The sequence below is a fragment of the Erithacus rubecula genome, assembly GCF_903797595.1.
Source record: "Erithacus rubecula genome assembly, chromosome: 6".
Taxonomy (NCBI): Eukaryota; Metazoa; Chordata; class Aves; order Passeriformes; family Muscicapidae; genus Erithacus; species Erithacus rubecula.
In genome coordinates this window covers 47,107,162-47,129,132 of record NC_136688.1, presented here as the reverse complement: position 1 = coordinate 47,129,132, position 21,971 = coordinate 47,107,162, and the positions used below count along the sequence as shown (strand labels likewise).

General features: G+C 38.9%; 3 protein-coding genes across 8 annotated transcripts in view; 1 reads left to right on the top strand and 2 right to left on the bottom strand.

Moving 5' to 3' along the window:
• AK7 (adenylate kinase 7) overlaps window positions 1-14,250 on the bottom strand; it is a 28,054-nt gene extending 13,804 nt beyond the window's left edge. The window contains exons 1-10 of one of the 2 annotated variants that reach the window (XM_079309075.1): window positions 14,146-14,250; window positions 13,433-13,618; window positions 12,208-12,316; window positions 11,129-11,223; window positions 10,305-10,415; window positions 5,639-5,722; window positions 4,744-4,832; window positions 4,138-4,228; window positions 2,123-2,200; window positions 1,290-1,439 (exon numbers count right to left, since the gene is read on the bottom strand). In XM_079309075.1, coding sequence (XP_079165201.1) covers window positions 1,290-1,439; window positions 2,123-2,200; window positions 4,138-4,228; window positions 4,744-4,832; window positions 5,639-5,722; window positions 10,305-10,415; window positions 11,129-11,223; window positions 12,208-12,316; window positions 13,433-13,618; window positions 14,146-14,220 — 1,068 coding nt within the window. In that variant the 5' untranslated portion in view covers window positions 14,221-14,250. The remainder of the gene's footprint in view (window positions 1-1,289; window positions 1,440-2,122; window positions 2,201-4,137; window positions 4,229-4,743; window positions 4,833-5,638; window positions 5,723-10,304; window positions 10,416-11,128; window positions 11,224-12,207; window positions 12,317-13,432; window positions 13,619-14,145) is intronic. The other variant, XM_079309076.1, reaches the window with a different exon arrangement.
• Window positions 14,251-15,038: 788 nt separating this feature from the next.
• On the bottom strand, window positions 15,039-18,874 carry GSKIP (GSK3B interacting protein). Of its 3 annotated transcripts, none has more exons than XM_079309580.1 (3): window positions 18,770-18,874; window positions 17,568-17,826; window positions 15,039-16,950 (listed from the first exon to the last, which is right to left on the bottom strand). In XM_079309580.1, exons 2-3 carry the CDS (start codon window positions 17,823-17,825, stop codon window positions 16,789-16,791), a joined length of 420 nt encoding a protein of 139 aa, XP_079165706.1. In that variant the 5' UTR covers window position 17,826; window positions 18,770-18,874; the 3' UTR covers window positions 15,039-16,788. The 3 variants fall into 3 exon arrangements, with proteins under 3 accessions (XP_079165706.1, XP_079165705.1, XP_079165707.1); XM_079309579.1 differs by having other exon boundaries at window positions 18,653-18,834; XM_079309581.1 differs by having other exon boundaries at window positions 18,708-18,822.
• A 397-nt stretch (window positions 18,875-19,271) lies between these two features.
• ATG2B (autophagy related 2B) overlaps window positions 19,272-21,971 on the top strand; it is a 44,426-nt gene continuing 41,726 nt past the window's right edge. For all 3 annotated transcript variants that reach the window (XM_079309566.1, XM_079309567.1, XM_079309565.1), the window contains exon 1: window positions 19,272-19,568. In XM_079309566.1, coding sequence (XP_079165692.1) covers window positions 19,407-19,568 — 162 coding nt within the window. In that variant the 5' untranslated portion in view covers window positions 19,272-19,406. The remainder of the gene's footprint in view (window positions 19,569-21,971) is intronic.

Genomic DNA, 21,971 nt, shown 5'->3' with positions numbered 1-21,971 from the left:
TACTTAAAACTAAAAATATATTTTTTGTTTAATTCATGTATTTATTTCTTGCTGAATATTTTCTTTATCACCCACAGGTCTCAAGTAACATAGTTACTTAAAAGAAGAAATTTGCTGTTGGAGAAAAATCATGCATCTATTTAGTAAACTTACAGTCCAATTTGTTGCTAGTTAATGTTTGAATAATCCAAAGAGATGAAACACAATTCCACAAATGGGATGTAGTGAATTTTGGAATGTGGCAGCAGATATTCTACTATAAACATGCAATAGTTCTACTTCCCAGCTGAGGTAGAGTTGCTGTCATCAAAATTATTATTTTGACCTCAGAAACTCCAGATCATCACAATCTTAAATGATGTCTCATTTCAGCGTACCTAGCCTGAGGATGAGTAAGTGCAATTAGGATTCCAGTATGCACATATTAAATATGTTATGCAGTAAACTCATACATAATTAAGTGCCTATCTTAATTTTGTAGATCTGACGGTACAAACTCTGCAATAGAGAAGTGACAGAGACAGTCTAGCTGGCCTCCCTTCTCTTTGCTACCTGGTATGTACTGGTTTTCTTAGTTAGATGCATATGTACTTAAATGAAATAGTTTAACCCAGATCTGATAATCCTTTAATGCTATGAAAGGACTTCCAATAAGTAACTTTTAACAATAATAGCTTCATCTTGTTTTACATACCCTGAACTCTTATTCAAAGTTTGAACCAGATATCGACACTTGAATGTAAACAAGCACCTTTCAGTAACCCATACATTTGAATACAGAATTTCTAAAAATCAAGCTAACACAGGAAATAGTGAAATTTCCCAGTAAATTACACAACAGAGCAGGGTAGAATGAAGGCTATATTGCACTGGAATATCCACATTCACTGAATATATATAAAAGGCACAAAATACTCACCCAACTATTGACTATTATAAAAAAAACTTAAATGAAAGATACACATTGTATTCCTGAGGCAAAATATACCAAGAGTGACATATAGTGTATAAAGAAAATAGCTTCAGAATAGCAGCTTTCCATCATTTAGCTAATTTGCATTTACAGAATTTCAGTTTTAGGCATAAAGAAAAGAAAACTCAGTCATTATTTTTTAACTTATATTGCCTGTTATTCAATTTAATTTTAAGTTTTAATGTTAACTTATTTTGCATCCATATCCATCTTCTATGTGTTTTTACTTAATTAATTTAAGACGTGTTTATATAATCATTTGTATTGGGGAAAAAGAGAAAAAAGCAGTTTAAAGCAGTATACACAAAAGCATTACCATTAATCCTCGAGTTTGCTTGTATTCCATGATGACTTGTGCAATGTTCTCTATCAGTCCTGCCTCAGCAACCCACTTAACATTGAAATTCTCTTTCACATAAACAGATTCCATTCGCAGATTCACAAACAACATATCCAATTGCATTTGCTGAGGGAACAAAGCTACATTTATTTACAGACTTAAACTATGCATGTTAAAAGAATTGCTGGAACAAGAGACTAGAATGGATGGAGAGAACAAAAAGAATGTATTGGGAAAGAAGGCTTGCATAGAAAGCAAAACAGGTATTTTAAGCTTTTAAAAAATATTAATGGTCAATGGTCAATTGATCTGTTAGAACATGCAACACAAAACAATTATTCTATACAATGAAAAGTTGCCATTTAGTTGCAAGGAATGACCTCTTTCATAAATTCATTGAGTACCATCTTAAAACTATCTGGGTTGTATTTTATTGCTCATATTAACAGTTTATTCCAGATAAATAGATGAATACAACTTAATTTGTGCATTCTGTGTTCATCAGCCTTAGCAGCATTGCATTATTAAATTTTTTTTTTTATTTTTATGATTTTGTTGAGGTTTTGTTAGAGTGCTCCCGAATGCTAAGGGGAACAGTCACATCAGAGCTTCAGGGTTTTATTCTTTTAAATGAGGCTGTAACTCTTCAAAATTCTGTGTTTTATGATGGCTAGATTTTACTGGCTAAATTGTTCTGGTGAAATAAATAAAAAAATAAATTATATATTCCATTATATTATACTTTTATACTTTTATGCTTTTAAGTTTAAATACTTTCCTGAAGTAATAAAGGAAAGAATAATACTGACTGTTAGCTCTTTGCTCAGGAATGCATTTTCTTTAGGAACCTTCTCAATTTTTCCTGGTCCAATATTTTTACTGATACCCTATCAGAAAAACAAACAAACAAATAAATAAACAAAACCACATAACAAAAAAGATTCTTAGAAAAAATTGAACAGAATCTCTGCAGATAAATATGTGCATTAAATTTTATGTTACACTATGCCTGGAAAATCAGGCACAGTGTAACATAAAATTTGACAGCAATTAATGTTCTTAGGTCGATTTGAAATAGATTTGTGCCTCAAAAATCAGGATACTGATTTCATTTCAATGGATCTAAGAACAATATATTAACTTTAATGTTAATATTAAATAGCTTTTGATTGCTAAGTAACACTTCTTTAGTACCTGCAATTAAAAAAAAACCCCAAAAAACAGAAGAACAACCCAAAACCACAGAAGATTTTATAAAGCTCTTAAATGTAGAATAAATTCCTAGTGCTTAAGATCTGTTTGGAAATCTTTATTTTCCCAGCACTTTCACTTCAGATTCCTGAGGTATTAAATTCCATTAACAATTGGGAAGGGTTTTCAGCTCAATACCACTGAGAGTTCTCTATATATCATTTACATTTCATCACTAGGCAGGAATTTTTAAGTACTTCTACAGCCCTTTACATTCCATAAAATCAGAAACATTTACATAGGCCATTGTCGGAGACTGAAATATTACAGTTTATGACTTAAACATTTTCATGAAGGACTTCTGCCAATTATAGCCAAAACTGTGTTACAAAGGCTGCGGAGAAGACCATCCCACCCCGAATGAGGCTCTGATTGCCGCCCCGGACTGCAAGCTGATGCAGATAAGATAAAATAACAGCTCAGGGCTGGGTGAAAAGGATCCATTCTCAGAGCACAAGCCTGACACCTTCTGAGTGGTGACGGCAGCCCCGGGGCTATCAGCTGCCAGGCTTCTCACAGACACTCGCACCAAAACGTGCAGAGAGGGACACGTTTGGGGGCGTGTAGACAGAAACCTCCGGTCAGAGGCAGGGAACGCCCATCCTGCACCAACATCTACCCTCATTTGGTTTTAATCACATTTTTGGGATATATTTTGAATCTTCAAAGTTCTTTCCATTTTATACACAGAGACTTACAACGTCAGATCAAATAATCCAGCATTCTGGCTTCAATGTTAGTTAGTGGACACCCAAATGAAAGTAAGAATGGAAAAGGCATATATGATACTCCTTCCAAACACTCTTCTAAACTTCAGCTGTTTTCAACTATAACTCTCAAGGTGTTTCTTTCCCATGCACTTTCCAGTCTTCCTCTGGGCTGGTACAGCTCCCTGCCAAGACAGCTCTCTGTAGCACCCTCTCCACTGGCAACTTCCTGTCCCCAAAAACTGTCCACCTACTCCTGTCCTCTATTTTGCATTTCTAAGCAACCACATACCCAGGAAAGGACACCAACCATTCTCCTTGGCGTGCCCACCTGAACTAAAGCACAGATTTCATCTTCTAGTGGGCTCCCTGTTTCAGGACTCTCTTATGTTTGGTTCTTACATAGCATTTGCTCAGTCCACATGAGCAAGTATCCCATGACTTGACTCTCACTATCACAGTGTATAGTTTACCAGCATCATTCAGACTACTCCTAGTCTTCATTTCAAAACTCTTGGAAAAACAAGATATCTTTCACAGCATGAAGGGAAACACACGGTAAATACTGAGTATCTAATCACAGTTCTGTGAATCCCATAACAAATCTCCATAATTTCCTTAGGTAAATATTCTATTTTAATTAATGATATTACTGCAAAAATGAGTTTTGCAAGAACAAGTAAACTGTTTTGTTTAAAAGACAGAAGTCTTAGAGGATTTCAAAGTTATCTTTCATGTAATTTACTACTCAAGATAATTCAGGAAGACCTAGGAACTACTTCAGCAAAATGCATGGTTATAAAACTTTACATACAGATAGACTAAAAAACAAACAAGAAACTCAAATCTCTTATCAACTCTCTTACCTTTACTAACTGTGCAAGTGTGTGCATCGATGTATCTACTGCAAGTACATACTGAAAGTCTGGCTTGTGCTCTGCTACATTTTGCAACACTCTGAAACATATAAAGTACAGCCCGGCCTGGTACTTGGCTTTCCTTGTTAAATACATTTGATAAAACAATAATAAGAGTCTGCAAACTCTTGCAGAACATTTTAGAGCATGACATTTTGATATATACTTTGCTTAATATATATTTTATTTAATAAAGAAGCCAAACTACACATTTTATTTGGAAATATGTTAAAAGAATAAAAAACTATATTTGTAGAAGATACTATCTTAGCCTGCTGTAGGGTCCAGAATCCATTTCCAGTTCTGTGCCAGTTAACTGGCATCACACTCTAGACTGAGTATAGCTGGTCATTTATGAAAAGCAAAGCACCTGTGCCAGAAGGCACACTTACTTCTAAAGAAACTGGAGGCTCTGTTTGATTCAGTTAAAAGGGCCCAAGACTAACCTTAAATCAACCCACCCAATTTAAAAGCCTCAGTAGTCCTTAGTGGATTTCAATTTGTTATCTAGCTAGGTATGAATTACTGCTCAGAGAAATTTTTTTTTCCACTGACACTGCTAAATCACGAATATGAATGGTTGGAATAATATTGTTTCCATCTCCAAAAACAGGTATTGCAGGAGTCTCACCAAGCCAACATATCTGAAAATACAGAGAATAAAGTGAGAAAAAAGGGTTACTTTTAACTAGAGCTAAAAAAGGAACATTTGATTATAAGGCATATATGTATATTCAGGATTTAAAGCTCAGTTTACTGAATAAGTAATAGAACTGCAGTAGAGGAGACCATTCTTGAGAAATACTGATTGTCACCCTACTAAAAACAAGAGGGGTTTGGTTTTTTAAAGATTATTCTTTAATCTTGACAAATATTGTTTTGTATCACCCAAAACCATAAATGCCTTGGGGAAAAAAGGGAAGGGAAGGGAAGGGAAGGGAAGGGAAGGGAAGGGAAGGGAAGGGAAGGGAAGGGAAGGGAAGGGAAGGGAAGGGAAGGGAAGGGAAGGGAAGGGAAGGGAAGGGAAGGGAAGGGAAGGGAAGGGAAGGGAAGGGAAGGGAAGGGAAGGGAAGGGAAGGGAAGGGAGGGAAGGGAAGGGAAGGGAAGGGAAGGGAAGGGAAGGGAAGGGAAGGGAAGGGAAGGGAAGGGAAGGGAAGGGAAGGGAAGGGAAGGGAAGGGAAGGGAAGGGAAGGGAAGGGAAGGGAAGGGAAGGGAAGGGAAGGGAAGGGAAGGGAAGGGAAGGGAAGGGAAGGGAGAAAAAAAAAAAAAGGAAAAAAAGAAAAAAGAAAGAAAAACACTTCCACTGTAGCTAAAATATTTCAGAAGGACCAAATAAACAGTTCTGCTCATGAAAGCATTGAGCTTGGGATACCAAGGCTGCTAAAAATGGATTCAATTATGGGTCGTCACTGCAAATTAAATGATCTTCCAAATGCAGTTGGATATCTACCTTAAAAAAGTAGTGAAAGAGTCCTTCCTCAGCTCCATATTGATGTCCTGAGGCAACAATGTATGTTGAAAACTTTTTTTTGTTCTGTAGAGTGAAATCAGGAAGAACATTTTCATTAAAATCTGGTACTGTAATTGGGATACAGGTTTACACTGACTCTCGAATACATCTACACTAAATATACAAAGTGTACAAATTATATCACTTCCAAGTTGTAACTAGATCAATTGTTGCATACCCTGTAGCTTCCTGAATCATATTATTATTAGCTCCTTTAAAAAAAGCTGTCTACAGATGTTTGAAAAAAAAAAAAGTCTGTCTACATTTGACCAAAAATTATAAGATTAAGATAAAATTAAGAGGCAAAATTTGGAAGTTATGTGAATCAATTAAGTGAACAGGATAACTCATACTTCTACTTCCTATTTTCAATCAAAAAACCCTCTGAAATTCATTGTAGCTAATTCTTCAATGTGTTCTACTCACATTTGGCTATTAAAGTAGTAGAATATGCTGGATTAATGGTTTCACAATTTCTTTACTTTCACTTTGATGCACAATTAAAAAAATTCTTTGAACTATTTAAATGTTTTTCTTACCACACATCATGATTAACCCACATATTTTTAGCTGATCATTATTGTGCAGTGTCATACATTTGCCTGTCTGCTTGGACAAACATTACTGTTTGTATCAATGGTGAGGGTGAGTAAAAATTATTAAATAATTCTCATATTGCAAAGATCCTAGGCATTATATATCTCCATCCTACAATGTAAAAACCCCCTGTCTTTATCAGCAGTGGGAATACATATGCAGATTTGGGATCTATTATTTTGGTGGGGAGAGGGAGGAGATTAGACTTTTTGTTATCATCTTTATAATATTTTAGAAACTGAAAAATAAGGCAGGTCTTAGCCAATCTTAAGCAAAGGACAGTAGAATTGGATGACAAGTTACAAAATCAGTGTGTTGTATCTATGTGGTTTTATCTACACTTACAAAGAGAATCTTTGTTATAAAAACTACTTCAACTCAACTGAATTCCACAGCTTGCTATTAAGCACGAGAAACACTAAAATTAGAAGACATTACAGATAGCAGGAGAGCTTCCCCATTGTAAGGACAGCTGCTTCTTTCAGATACTGCTAGGGCCACAAAAGGACTTTGCCATGCAATAAAGACAGAAGGGAGCTACAGCAGAATAACACTAATGCCTACAACTGCATGGCAGGTTAATACATGCATGATCTGCTTAGTACATCCTGGTCAACACATCTGGACAAAAATTCCCACTGTGGCCAACAGTGTAATGAAGCAACTCCTCATATGTGCCAAACAAAGACTGTCCCTGGTTATGGGTCAGATGGTGACCACCAACCATCACTGAAGTCCCCTGAATATGCCTCTGTGGATGCCTGTAACTTGAACTGTAGGATTGGCCACCACAGTGGCAACTTGAGATAAGAAAAGATAAAGGTGGCACTATTGTCTGGAGACATTAACAAACCTTGGGGATAAGAATGTTTTGCTGATAATGATCACAAAGAATGCAGAATTTACAGGTCATAAGGAAAGCCAGCTCAGCAAGTGTGATGAAATCAGCACCCAGTGAATAAAAGGTAACTCTAGCAGGGGGAGGTGATGACCAGCAACTCATGGCCTTCTGACCCAAGAAACCCATCAACTCAAAAGAAGAGAAAGACTAAGCATGGGACTAATTAGCATTAGATGTTAAGGAATAATTTAACCAATAGATTAAGAGAACTGTGTTGCCAATGAACATTAATTCCTTTGTTTGCTAAAATGTATAAATATGAAAAGTTTTGAACTATCTTGGGACCTCTATAACTGAGAAGCCCAGTATGAATAAGGACCAACAAGATGCCACTGGATCCTTGGGTGGTGGCTATCTTCTTCTTGATCTCTCTCCTCTGTTTTCTATTTCTTTCTATCTCTCTACCTCACATTCATTGTTAAATAAAATCTGTAGAATTGACTTCAGTTTATGGTCTCATTTGCATCTTAATTTGAGCAGAGGTATTTCTTACTACTCAGATCTTAACACACACTGAGTTTGTTTGGGTAATACCTTGACAGACACTGTTTGCACAAAGAGCAGCAGCTCCCAGGGTTGCTCTGGACAGACTGCAGATATGTCCCAGAAGACACATAGTCATTTCTATCTTCTAGCAGAAAAAAATACCTCTTTTGAATGCACAGGGGGTTCTATTTCTCATTTCCCTTAAAAGGAATGTAACACAGGATTTTCTTCCATGTACCTTGTGCTAACTCCTGCCTCTTGTGAAGACAACCATAGTTTAGCACAGTTTTAGTGCTGTATTTCACTGAACCAGATTCAACTCCTCTAACAACAGTTACTTAGTGCCACAGGACACCCATTGAGAAGGTACTGCTTGACGTTACTCGGCTGTCGGTAATTTTAAAGATGCGGCAGTTCTTAGGCAGGTTGCTTCTCCTCGTGGCGTGTTTCAGTCCCGGGTAAGGAATGTCGCGTTCCTGTGTATTGTCCATGAAAGCCACTAGGTGTCACTTTCTAGCTGGGATCTTCAGTTCCAGACTGGTTTTACGCTTGTTTGCTTGTACGCTTTGTCCTGGTACATTGCTTGAAGTGAGAAACAGGTCTACCTGGATTCGGGAACTGTGATGTCACTGAGAAGAGAGCTAGAGGATGAAGAGCTTTTCTGCCTTTTGTAGACAGGTATTTCTCCAAAGGTTCTGAATTTGACAGGACCCAAGAGATTGCAATTTCTGAGAAAAGTGACACAGCCTGAATACCCTGAATGCCACAAAGGCAAAGGTAAAATATTGCTAGTGATAAAAAAACAAATACTCGTAAACTCTCAGACTGTTCCCGAGTTTTAATAAAAAATCTCTACTAATGTAGAGAAGTGAAATCTTGCTTTAAGAAGCAACTTCCATTAAATTGCACTCTGAACAGGCAACAAGGTTTGGAAAACCTTTTATTCTTGGTGCAAGAGCTTTCTACCTGGCTGACAAGACACTTGAAGTGTCTGAGTTCTTTGCAGGCAACAATTAAACTGTAATTTCTTTCACTGATGGCACATTCCCTAGATACCACTGAATTTGGAAATGAGTAAAGACTGCAATCCAGAAGTCTCCAGCCATCACAGGAAACCAAAGCTGATTTCATGGGAAGAACAGATGCTTTGGAGCCTTCCTGTTCCAAATTGCTGACAGAAACCATCCAGGGGCAGTGATACCTATTGGTGCTGACACTGGAGGTCTGGAGGAGAAGGGCTCCTTTCAAAAGGGTTGCAGCAGGTAGGTATTGAAAATATTCAAGCTGCTTTATCATGTACTGCTATATATCTGTCTTCTCAAGAGATGTTCAGCCTGACAAACACTTAGGAGCTAATTATATAAATATTTTTGGTATGCAGTGTTTCAATGCTTTGGACTAGTCAAAAAAATAGTCAATAATTCATCTGGATATGAAGTGGTGGCAGAAGTTAACGCAAGGCTTGATGGATGTTGTTTAAAATTTTCTTGTCTTTAACATCACAGATGTGAAACTTATCCCATGGTCTTATGTGATCCATGTTAGCACAGTAAAAGAAAAGCTAATTTACCACTGCTTTTTCAAGCTGTAAACCAAGTTTTTTACTTGGATTCTGTACTATTAGATCTACAGTAGAATAGAATATAACTTGTTGTGCTATTTTCTCAGTAGGGCATAAGATGGCAAATGTATGCTCAAATCAGACAAAAGATTTTTTCACAATAAACTCTGTTATTAGCTGGATAAATTTCTGCAATGGACATTGAATTATATTGATTATGATAGACTCCTAACACAGACAAAGAATGACCAAATGACACCTTCATCATCCAGTGTATTTTGCTGCCTTCCTAACCTCCACACTACTCCACCACTAATGACAACAGCTTCAATTTTCCTGAATTGTAAGCTGAGCCACTGTTGGTATTTATTTATAAATAGTTCTTAAATACAAATAGAGGCATAGCCTGTCCTCTAATAAGATGACTTGTCTAATCAGAACAAAGCAAGCAAAGCTGAAGGAGGGGATTTTAAAACATATAACTGATAGCATATTTTAGCTATTCTATGTCAGCTCTATGGCTGTGATTTTAAAGTGAATTGTAGCATGGAAAAAAAGTCAACAAGGCCTCTGCTGCAAGAGCACAAACTATCCAGGGACATGCTAGGTGTGGCCAGAACATCAAAGTATTTAAATGAGATGCAATACTAACATAGCTTGCTAATATTTAAAGATGCTGCTTTTCTTTAGAGCTGTACTAATATCCCATTCTTCTACAGTCTTTCTTCTGCAAATCTTTCCACAGAGACCCCAGCTTTGATTGTCTCTGGTACTACCAAAAAACCAGTACTTTTTAAGATTGGCATGATTTACTTCCTACCTAAGAAAAAATTAGAAATTGGGCTTTATCCTAGGCATACACTTGAGTTTCAAAAGATATTGTAGTATTCTCTATGCTACTATATTTTATTAATAATTTGTATCATCCATATTTATAAATACAATAATATAGTCTCAAAACTTATTCAAATGGTTGGTAATTTGCATTACTATGATAAAGTACTAAATAAGAAGACAAATAAAATTAAAACTTTATTTTAATAAAAAAGTTCTATACATACAGTTTTCCCAAGTTTTGCAATGTGTTTTTCAGCATTTATGTAAGCCATAAATCCAGGATGAGATTTTCTTCTGCGAAAATCTTCATCGCTAAAAGCATTTTCAGGATTTTCCTATGAGAAAAATGTGAATGACAAACATTTCCTAAAACAGAACAATTTTTAAAGATCTAGATGGTTAAAGGAAGTTCTTTAAAAATATTTAAAAATCTCTATCAACTTTGTCTTCATTTGAAATCCTTCAAGGTTCTGAATTTGATGCTTGAGGTCCAACATTTTGAAATTTTTGCAGTAAAAGATTTTCAACTACTTTATATATTTAAAAATACCCATTATTTTTATTATTTATAACATTACACAAAGTTGAAAAACTCTATGTCTGTAACACTGAATTTGAGAACTGCAATTGCATACTACAAGCACCCAACATTTTTCCTGAAAATATTTCACATATATCGATATAAAGATGTATCAATTTTACTGATGTATTTCATTAAATATGCAGTTAACATGGGATTTTTTTTAATGTCTGAAAGACAATGCACATTGTGGTTAGGATTTGTCTTGCCTCTTGACCAAGAAACTCCTTATGTCTTTCTGTATCATTGTAGCCCAATGCCTAAAACTTTTGTGTCAGGAAATTACAGGAAATTGCATTTAGCAATTTTGGCAGTATGTATTAAGCTTGAAAGAATCCTAAAACCCACTCACTTTAGTAGCTATCATTGAATTACACACCGGAACTATATTGTTTTATTTAATGTAACAGGTATTTTCCATTAAGTGGCAACATCTGGTTTAAAAATTAATGTTTTGATATTACTTACAGGGTCAGGGAGTTTGCTATTTGCCCAGGTCATTATTGTTGAAATGAGGATGAATAACTTTCTTTTTGCAAAAGTCTCTATTTCCGCATGTAGGGCTGTTAAATGAAAGCAAGGATTTTACTTTAAACTGTATTAATCAAACTATATTTTTTGCTATTATATAAATGTCCTGTATAGACATTCATACCAATGTTCTATGTGATGTCTTTTTAAGCAAATGATCTTTGAGTTAATATAAAACAAAGATAAAAAATCAGGAAGGAGAACAAATAGACAAATAATGGTAATAAAGAATCAAATTACTGGGAATCAACATAATTGCCACACAGCTACATATTATGGGGAAAAAAATCTCAAACAAAACAATCTATACTAGGAAATGGTTCATTTTTATTGACTGCTGAAATACTGAAAGAAAATTAAAAAGTGTGGGGTTTACATGATAGGGGGAAAAAGTTATGGAATACAAACAAAGTTTATTTTAATATCAAAAAATAATTATTTTTTTGCTATGCAAATTATTCTGTTGTCTGAGTGTTCATACTATAAAGAGGAAAGCATAATTTATTTTAGTTGCCATAGAAAGAATATTACACTCATAAAATACATAAAAGGATTCTAGTTGCCTATTAGAATTTGGGTGTAACTATAAAGAGGAAGTTTCCAAAAGACTGTTGCCAATATTTTTATTTGCCTTCTAAGAAAAATAAACTTAAAGTAATTCTATAAAATATTGAAGCATTCTTTGAATATCACAGGAGCAAATTTTTTACCCACCTCCCAATGGAAATAGATGAGATGATAGTTGACAGTTATTTAGGGAAATTACTGCCTACATGGATGTGTCATTTAAAAAGAGTTCGACCATTCCATGTCAGCTTCTCTCCCTTCTGAATGTGACAGGGCATTTCATGGTTCCTTGCTATTTAAACAAACAATTTGTGCAGCATTTCCCCATCAAGGAACCCCATTTTATATCAAAGGGAGTTATGAATCCCTGATAATTTCATTATATATTTATGGCATGTTTTGATGGCTACATAGAAACCAAATTTCTGTTCAGGCATAACTGTACTAACCAGAAGCAGCCCACATTGCTTCCTCAATTTGGGTTGCATCCTCAGTGATGTTATATAAAACAATTTCACACTCAAGCAAGTGGCTTAAGAGTTCATTCTGATGAGAGACCTGAGGGAGAAACAGTTAGATTCTGTCATTAGGAAAAAAAAAAAAAATTCCTGTTCAAATTCAATTTCTGGATAGAATGCGGTTTTCTAACACTAGGATGCTGGAATTATTCATAAAACAATTATCAAGCTTTTACCTGTCAGATAAAAAAAAGGTGATGAAATTGAAATTAAATGCTGAAATTTCTGGTTTAGAGTACACATTAATATAGGTCAAAAATACAGACTTCTAATGTATTTTAGGCTCCACAAGCGTACTTGTGAGTATAAAAAAATATCTAGTACTTATCCAGATATTTTAAAAAACTATCTATTAGCAGAATGGAGAAGAAATAAAAAAAATGTCCACTACCTTGCAAGATGGCATCCTGTAATTTTTATCATGTGTAGATTGTCTGTATCACTTTAGCAAATATAGCAAACACTTTGGGCAAAAGCAACGGTTAAAACTAAACACCGCCAACCACAATTTCCTGATTGAACAGTTCAGCTGCATAGACATCTGAATCAAAATTTTCAAATGTTGGAAGAGATTCTTCAATAATATTAAGAAGAGTAATAAGTTTATAACAAGCAGTTGGAGACAGAGGCAATTCTAGCTCCAGAAAACTAATCAAGAAATAAGTAATCACATTCATAAGAGCAAGCCTTCTTTAGTTAAATAAACTCTGGACATACACATCTTCATAAGATGGAATATATTCAAAACAATTAGCTGCTAGTGAAAGCTGTGATTTCAGTGAACAGTTGAGGGGGATGCTAACTTTGATTCCAGCACCACTGTTTTCAACATGGTGATAAAAGACAAAAAGAGATACTTGAAGTGCAAGCTTTGAGGGAAAAAGAAAGGAGACCAGTGGATCATCCAGACAGATTTTTAAATATGTTATGAAGAGGACATTATCTATTTTCTGTCTGATTTCCTTGCTTTGACTATTTGCTGTGCCAGACCCAGAAGACAGGAAGCCAGAGCCCATTCAGGAAGCTGAAGGAATAAAATAGACATATACAGCTTTTAGCAGGAGCAGAAGACCATTTCATTAGTGCAGATCATTTCACATTACCGGCAATATTTCTAATGTTGTCTAAAGGCAATCGAAAATCAGACTATACTTACTGCATACGTTTCCTTTGCAAAACGTGGATTAGTACTCTCTGGTTTAGAAAGAGTACCCACTATTTCATAGACTTGCCGCTTTGGGGCTGCAGAATCCTCAAAAACGGAATAATTTTCATCTCCCTCCCCTTCTTCTTCTTCTTCTGGGCTTTCAAGGGTCGCCCCAACAACACTAGTGGATAAATACTGCAACATACAAGACACATAATTTGTAAACAAGTATCTACTGAGCCCTACACAACTTCTTGTGATCTGCAGAAGGCACCAGCCCCGGCTGACCAGCCCTGCTCCTGTTGCTGGTAGTGCATTTCAGAAACAGCTTCCCATTGAAGGGAAGACCTTGGGGACCGCTCAGCCTCCGCTGCAATGTTTAGTCTCGACTTGTCTCCTAGGCCTCCAAGCCGAAGGTGCTGTGAGTCCCTGGAGCCCCATCCGCACCTCGGGCACGGGTTACCTCACAGCAAAGGCGGCTATCGCCCTCCATAGCGACCAGCTGCTGCCTGAACTGCTCCTAACTCTTTATGTTTCTCCTCATTTTTACTCCATCTTATCCCTTTAATTCCTCCGGTGCCTCTCCTCAGCAGCTTTCAGCCGACCCTCCCGCCCGCCAGGCCGATTCCCCGGGGAGCAGCCGCGGCTCCCCGGCGGGCGGAGGTGCCCGAGGCAGAAAGGAGCCGCGGCCGGGAGCAGCCGCGGGCCGGCCCCGCGGTCACCTCGCCGATGTTGCGGCCGCAGTAGGAGTCGAGGTGGTTGAGGAAGACGCGGGGGCTCGGCGGCGCCTCCTCCATGGCCGCAGCCCGGGACGCGGCCCGTTGCCCCGCGACCGGCGGCGGGCGCACTCCCCGCGGGCACCGGCCCGGGCGGGACACGCGGCCGCTCCGCGCGGGCCATTGTCCCGAGCGGCCCCGCGCCGCGCGGCACTGCCGAGACTAAAATAGATTGTAATTAGGCTGCCAGCCGTCCTTCCCGACAGAGGCAGCCTGTGGGGTGTTCGGGCGATTCACGGACCTACAGCTACATTATCAGCACTAACTGAGAGCTCCGGAGAATAGAAAACAACTGGCGGCTGCAGGAGACCTGAAATTGTCCCTCCTCAGTGCTGCAGAGACGTTCCCTCCACGGGAGCAGCAATGCCCCAGAACGAGCACAGGAGAACATTTTGCTCATCCTCAGTACCCCAGAAGGGGTGGAATGACACTGTCGTCCCACTTTTGGGTTAACACTGCAATGCAGTTTAAGAAATGGCACAAGTTTCTTCTACGCCTTCTTAACACCTACAAAATACTTGTTTTTAAAGGATGCTTATAATAAGCACACAGAATAATGGTTTATACGCCTCTAAGATTAAAACAAACAAACAAACAAATCCAAAACAACAAAACACCCAAAAATTCAGTAATGACACATTAACATTTTTGATTTCTAACACTCCAAGTCCTTTACAATCACATACCTTACCATGCTGTTTCATGACTAAGTTTCAGCTGATAGAAGTTTGCAATCAGTTTTCCAAATACTCAACAGCTATATAAGATTTTTCTAAGGGCATGATGATTTCAGATGTTTACTTCTCACTCTACAGTAGCTCCACCCCACACAAGAAAACTTCAATGCACCAGTCCATTTATTTAATTCTTTAGTCATTGAAATTGAACAAATAAATCAATTGCAAGGAAAAATATTCAAATACAAATTTGCAAAAGTACATTCTCCTCACAGAGGACTAACCACATGCCACAGACCTGTGTGCAAAAGAGAGCCTATGAACAATTTTTGGAGCATGGAAGCATACCCTAGGGCAGTGGACTAGTTTCAGAAGTTTCAACCCAAAAAGATAATACTCATGAAATTAAGCTCTTGAAAACAGAAGCACTAATTACAGTTGTCTTGTCATAGTTGTACATTGCTAAACCAAAGCCATTACAAAAACTCTACTAGGCTTGTATGATCCATATGACTAACCTATAGCAGGCAGAAATCAACATAGCCCTACTGAAGTCACTGGAATCTGACAGAACCTATAAATCCCTAAGGGTGACTCCAAAAAGCTACTGAATGTACTTGTCACAAAATCATAGAAGAATAATGGCAGGATTGTTTAAATAAAGACACAAATACAGAATAATAGAAGAATACAAAAAGTATGAATGTCACAGAACATCAGTTCAACTGTATGAGCATTTCTACCCAACTCTAATTTTAAAAAAGTCTAGAATTCAGTACATACTTGAAAAGTTACAGCAGAACAATAGATTTATAAAGAGAGTTGTACCAGTTTTTAAGTAGAAAATACAAGTTATATCTTCCAGCTTGTATTAGTCTTAGCAAATTTCATACAGCCTTTGGTTTCAAACCAATACAATGCAAGTAACATTACAGTGCTTATTTTAGTATTAATTAGAAGAGGACACTGTACAATTAAGGGAGAAAACATGACAATTGGGAGTACCAAAGTACTGTATTATAGAAAGTAAAGGCTGATGCAAAAATACTCTTGAGTATATCCTGTACATCATGTAAACACACATTCAAAATAGTACACAGTCCTTCCAAGCCTCTCAAACTGTTGCAGTACAGCGTACATATTTATAGGATAGATATCTTCATTTTTAGGAAATGTGTAGCCCATTAATTCTGTGCTTAATCATTTGTGGTTCAGACAATACATTCATATAGAAGCAGTTCATCTTGTGTATTATTTGGAGCTTGCTGGTTACCATAGAAAAGGACAGATCAATTAATGCTGAGCCTTACTTTTAACTCGGATACCATCACTATATAAGCAATGCTCAACTGTTGAAGAATCATCTTTCTAGCTACAAAGATGACAACTTTCAGATTTATGTACAGCAAATCAGCAGGAATTCTTTGCAGAAGTTTTCCAGTTATTTTTTCATTAACTGGGTAGAGCAAGTAGTTACTTTCTATTTCAAAAAGAAGGCATGAAAATTATCAGTATTATCAGTAAGCATACACACAAAGAATTACTACTTACATCTATAAGATTCAGTCTCTATTTTTTTTAAGTTTTGAATACTAAGACTTGGAAAAGAGACCAAGGTTTTTGAACACTGTATGGAGCAATTTACATGCTCATTTACAACAAAAGGTAAAATTAGGAATTTTTTCTGCAATTTATCAAAGTGGCTTTTAATAACAGTGTGATATATGCAAATCCACGGTAGCAAAATGTTATATAATATACTTACTATAACATGTAAATGTTATATAATAATGTACTAGCATGAAGTAGACTTTAATGTAAGAAATGAAGCTTCAGATGTTTGTAAGGAAGATCTCAGTGCTTCATACTAAGAATTCCTTCTGGCACTAAATCTTCCTCATATCTGGGTAAATCATGACTGACTTTCCTTCTTCAATGCCTCTAGTCTTTGTAGTAATGCATTTCCAAACACCTCTCGATATGCAGGGCTGAGAGAGTCCAACAAGGAATAGACAGTTTCATGATATGGAGTTTGCAGTCTGTCGTCAGTCTGATCAAAATCATAAGCTACTACCTGCAACAAAAAATTGGGTGGTTAAATTTCTGTGCTGATGATCACCTTGGCACATGAAGCACAACATTTGATTTTGCCTGTCAGGGTAGTACAGTAACATAAGAACAAAAAATACTGGATTTAAATTGCAGTCTCTGCTTTCTGCTATGGAGCTTACTGGTTATATGGTATTTAAGACAATTTCAAATACCTTTAGTCCAAAACTCAGAATATTAGTAAAATACAGCCTTTGAAAAGAAGTCTCACATCTACATGTCTGTACAAAAATTACAAATGGTGCAAAAAAATTTGTATAGATATTGCATTACTGACTTCTTTGGGTACCTGAGAAACCCAAAGATTGACATACCTGTATCAAATTGCTGATTCTACCATCACCATTTTGTGTCTTAAATAAATTCCTGTTTTTTTATTAGCTTCCCTTCTTGCTTTGTTGGAAGATACTAGCTAAAGTTCCCCCTTCTAGATGAAACAAGTAGATCAGGCTTTCATAAAAGGGGACTTTCATTTTATATCATATTATGTATGGCTGAGTGAAGCATTTTTTTAGGCACCTTTTGAATATAGTCGTTTTTCCAAACAAGTAAGTTTAAGAAATTATAAACAAATTAGTTTACCCTGAGTCCTGCTTCAGTGAGCTCCAGACAGTATCTGTTCCTTTCCCTGGTTTCCACATTGATATACGCCACATCCTCTGCACAGGGAAGGGTTTTTGACACAAACATATTGCTGACAGCAAACAAAACATCATTTACAACAGCTTCAGCTTCTAGTCTCATATCTTTTACATCTGTTCCTTCGAAGTCTCTATAATCAGAATCCTCTTCAAATCCTGTATTATCGGGCAACTCCATAGGATTGCAATCGGTCTCCATTCTGCATATAGAAACATTTATTTTAGATTTATTATGCCACTTCACTCAACATATATTAACACCATAAAACACAAGCTATATTTTAAACAGACATACTTAACATTGTCCAAAACAAAAGCAGACTATGAGACCCACTGACTTTCACGAAATGACAGTCTAGAGAACTCAAACCCAAGATATTCAGAACAAATGCTGAAGAAGATTACATGAACAATTAGAAGTGGTATCAGTATCACTGAAGTTAGTTTTTCTCAGGCAAGTTATTTTGCATTCTGTGGTATAAGACTCTGTTACGATTCAGTGGTTATTAATTCTGCCCTTTGCTGATCCAGAATGTAGAAGGAAGACAAGCCACGCCTGGAAAAAGTGAAATCAATAGCAGCAGAAACCAAAAACCTACTGTTGGTAAACTTAAGGAAGACTTAGCAAAGTCTGTGAAACTAAAACATTTGTCAAAGACTTTAGGAATTAACGGCAGCTGTTTGTTACCGCCACTAAAGAATAAAGGTCCTGTTCACGTTTTACGCTCAACAGCCGATGCATTTCAGAGATCCAGGCTGCTGGTGTTTGCGAGCAGCCGGTACCAAAACGGGGCAGAGCCAGCGGGGTCGCGGCTCCGGCGGTGCCCCGCGGGTACCGGTACCGGTACCGGAGTGCCCAGGAGGCCCCAGCTGAGCAAGAACCCGCCCGCACAGCAGGGAAAGCCCTGGGACGCTGCCCCGAGAGCTCCGGGGGCTGAGCGCTGCTGAGGAGGAAACGGGGCTGCCAATCACCGATCCGCAACATGCGGGACATTCGCTCCAGGGCAGCCTCCTGCCAAACCCCACCTTCGCCCTACGAACAAATTCCGAAGGAGCTGAACGCAACGGGGGAGCCGGATACCGAGCTGCGCAGCCTCCCGCTCCCGCGGATCGCACCCCCGCCGCGCCCCGCAGCGCACCCACCAGCGCCGGCGGGCGGCCGAGGCCCCGCCGCCCGACCCCGCACGGCTCCGGACGCGCCCGCCGCCCCGCCCCGCTCGGCGGACAGCGCCCGCCCCGCCGCTCCCCCGAGAGGCGGCCCCGGCGCCACCGGCTGCGCGACGCCTTCCGGCCGCGCCGCCCCCTCCCGCGGCCGCTTCCGCCCCCGCCTCCTCCGCCCGCAACGCCACTTCCCTCACGTCACGGTGCCGGTGGTCGGCGGGGGGCTGCTGGGAGGAAGGAGGCGAGCGGCCGCGATCGGCCCGGCGGCGCAGAGCTGACGGGGAGGGGCTGCCCTCCCGCCGCACCCCGGCGCCCTCGCAGCGCGGCTGCAGCGGCCCCTCCGCGCCCGCGCCGCCGAGAAGATGGCGGCGGTGTCGGAGTGAGGATGGAGCTGCCTGTCAGCGCCTCTGCGCCCTAAGGCGGGCAGTGCCGCCCCGCCGGGGCGTGAGGGGCGGCGGCGGTACCGCCCGGCAGCGGGGAGCCCCCGCCACAGCCCGCGCCGAGGGGCCAGGCTCGGCCCGGCCGCCCCGCTGCGCTCCCTCGGGCCTCCGCTCTCCGCACGGCCCCGGCCCCGGCCCCGTCCCGCCGCCCGGCCCCGCGGCCCCGGCCAGCCGCCGCCATGCCGTGGCCTTTCTCGGAGTCCATCAAGAAGAGAGCCTGCAGGTACCTGCTGCAGAGGTACCTGGGCCACTTCTTGCAGGAGAAGCTCAGCCTGGAGCAGCTCAGCCTGGATCTTTACCAGGGCACCGGCTCCTTGACGCAGGTCCCTCTGGATAAATGGGTAAGAGATGCTGGCGCTTCACCCCCTCGGCTCCTGCTGCGTCTGAGAGACCAGCTGATTCTCTGCCCCCGGCTGCCACCCACTTTATTTTCAATAGCCAACCTCTTTTATGCAAAGAGTTATAGCCATAATTGGCATTTAATCCAGGGAACTGTTGTCTGATATGCTAGCACTTACAAAAAAAAAAAAAAAAAAAAAAAAAAAAAAGTCTTCTTATTTATTACACTTACATTTTTTTTCTAGCCATACTTCGATTGCATAATTTTTAACTATGAGAAAGGAAACAAAAACTGGAAGAAGGCAATAGCTGCTGTTATTTCAGGGAGAACGAGCTAGTGTAGCCCAAACTGCTGGAAATCTTAGAGCTTAGTCTGTGTAGTGTAGATCTATAAAGATTGTTTCTTCGTCTTGTAGTGGAGAAATTACTTGTTGACAAAAAGAAAGCTGATTTCAGCCGGAGTTTGCTCAGCAGGTGGCTTGTCACACTCCAGTCCTGGCGTGTATGTTTTTCTAGATGTATGTGTCTATGCACATACATGTGTATGTTTCCAGCAGACTGTAGAGACAGACCTTTGGATTACTGTGTTTGTAGCATTTTGTAAATGTTCTTGGTTTAATTGCCACTGTTACTGAATTCTTGCCTCAGTCGAGTGTCTGTCATGAGGAGACAAGCGCTGCAGTGAATCAGTCACTGACTTGCAGGGTAGCGTAGATGACGAGCTAGGTCCTTTGCTTTAATGTTTTCCAAACCACATTTTTACTTGAGCGTGTACTGGTATTAGGCCACGCAGGGTACATTTTAAAATACTTGTGAATATATGATGTTTTCAGGCAATGCTTTTTGTGTGAAATGCAGGTAACGTTGTTTGTGTCAAAGTACGTTTGGAAGTGGTAGGGCACAGACACTTGCAGAATGTTCAGTGTAACCAGTGTTTGAGCTTGGACTCGTTTTGTTGTATGCTTGTTTGTTCTTTCTTTTCTGGCTGTGTCTGCAGCTTGTTTTCCGTGGCAGGCTTGCGGTGAGGCTGCCTCGCTTTAATTGAATTGTCATGCCCTCTAGTGGGCATCGAGCACTCTTAGTCAAAGCGATATTATTTAAAATGTAAAATACTTAGTAACAAAGCTGCTACGGGCCGGTACTAAATGGAGCGTGCATAGCGTATACACAGTGATGAAATGAATGTGCTGGAATACTTAGGAGATCTTCCCCGTTTGTGGATCAACATTTTTCTGTTCCACTTGTAAACAATTATATGTTTGAGGTTGTCTGCACGTGACTCTCACGTATGACAGATTGCAAAAGCAGATGTCACGGAAGTACTAGAGCTCTTTTTTTCCCCCTAGTCATTGTAACCTTGTTCTCAATGAATCACCAGGATGACTGCATTTTTAAATGGCATCCATTTTTGCAGATACTTTCTGTTCATCTCAGCACTGTAGATACTTTAGCAAACATTGTGTGTGTTTAGATTGTAGAGATATGTAGGAATTCCTGGGACTGTTAATGTAATGCCTTTGTCTTTTGGGGCTGGGGATGTTCAGAAGAATCAAAATGTAATGCATGATGTTTGTGGTTGAATTTTAGTATACATTTAATACTACTTTTGTGGACTGTTGGCTAATAATATGGAAACAAGTCCTGATGGGAAAGCTGTGCTTCAGTTTTAAAATTTCACTTGGAATGCTGTAATTACTTCCTTCCAGGAACAGCTGGCCTATTTATGAAGCAATTTAGCTCAAGAGTGCTTCAGATTTTTGCTTTTAGATAGTAAATTTCTATTTTAAAATAATAAGCAGTGTACTAAAATACATTATTTTTTAATCATTATGCACATGGGTAGCAAAAAGACATCTGAATCAGATTCATTCAAAATATGGTAGCTAGCTTACTTCCAGCTATAGCAAATTACTTTGTAAATTCATTCAAGTAATTTAAATGAACCTGTGGTATTTTAAAATACAGTTTTCATCTCTAATAATTATTTTTGCCTTATGCTATTGCCATGTATATAATACTTAAGTATAAATTCAAATATGTTTGAGCTTTTATTTATTTTATAGAATTTTAGTGTCACTGAATTTTAGTTGATTATTTGGTTCCTAAATAATTTCCCTATAGGATCTGTTCATGTTCTGTTTCTTTAAAGTTGTGTCTTTTTTTACTGCCTGAGTGGACTTTGGAACAGAAACTGGAAAAGCTGAACATGCAAGGCAAACAAAATTCTAAAAGCAAAGTTATTAAGAACATAAGGAGAGCAACAAGTTAATATGATGGGAAAATTGCACCTGGAGACATAAGAATTAAAAATGTAATTTTCTGAGAAGTTACTTTATTTTTAAATTATTCTATATATGATTGGAATAACATTTTAAATACAATTAAAATGGGAAACAACTTTTAAA

Bases quoted from the DNA above. Each gene is read 5' to 3' on its own strand.
- GSKIP (XM_079309580.1), bottom strand. From the start codon at position 17,825: ATGGAGACCGATTGCAATCCTATGGAGTTGCCCGATAATACAGGATTT. The intron at 16,951-17,567 runs GTAAACTAATTT...TTTTTGTTGCAG, and splicing joins TCACTGAAGCAGGACTCAGG to GTAGTAGCTTATGATTTTGA.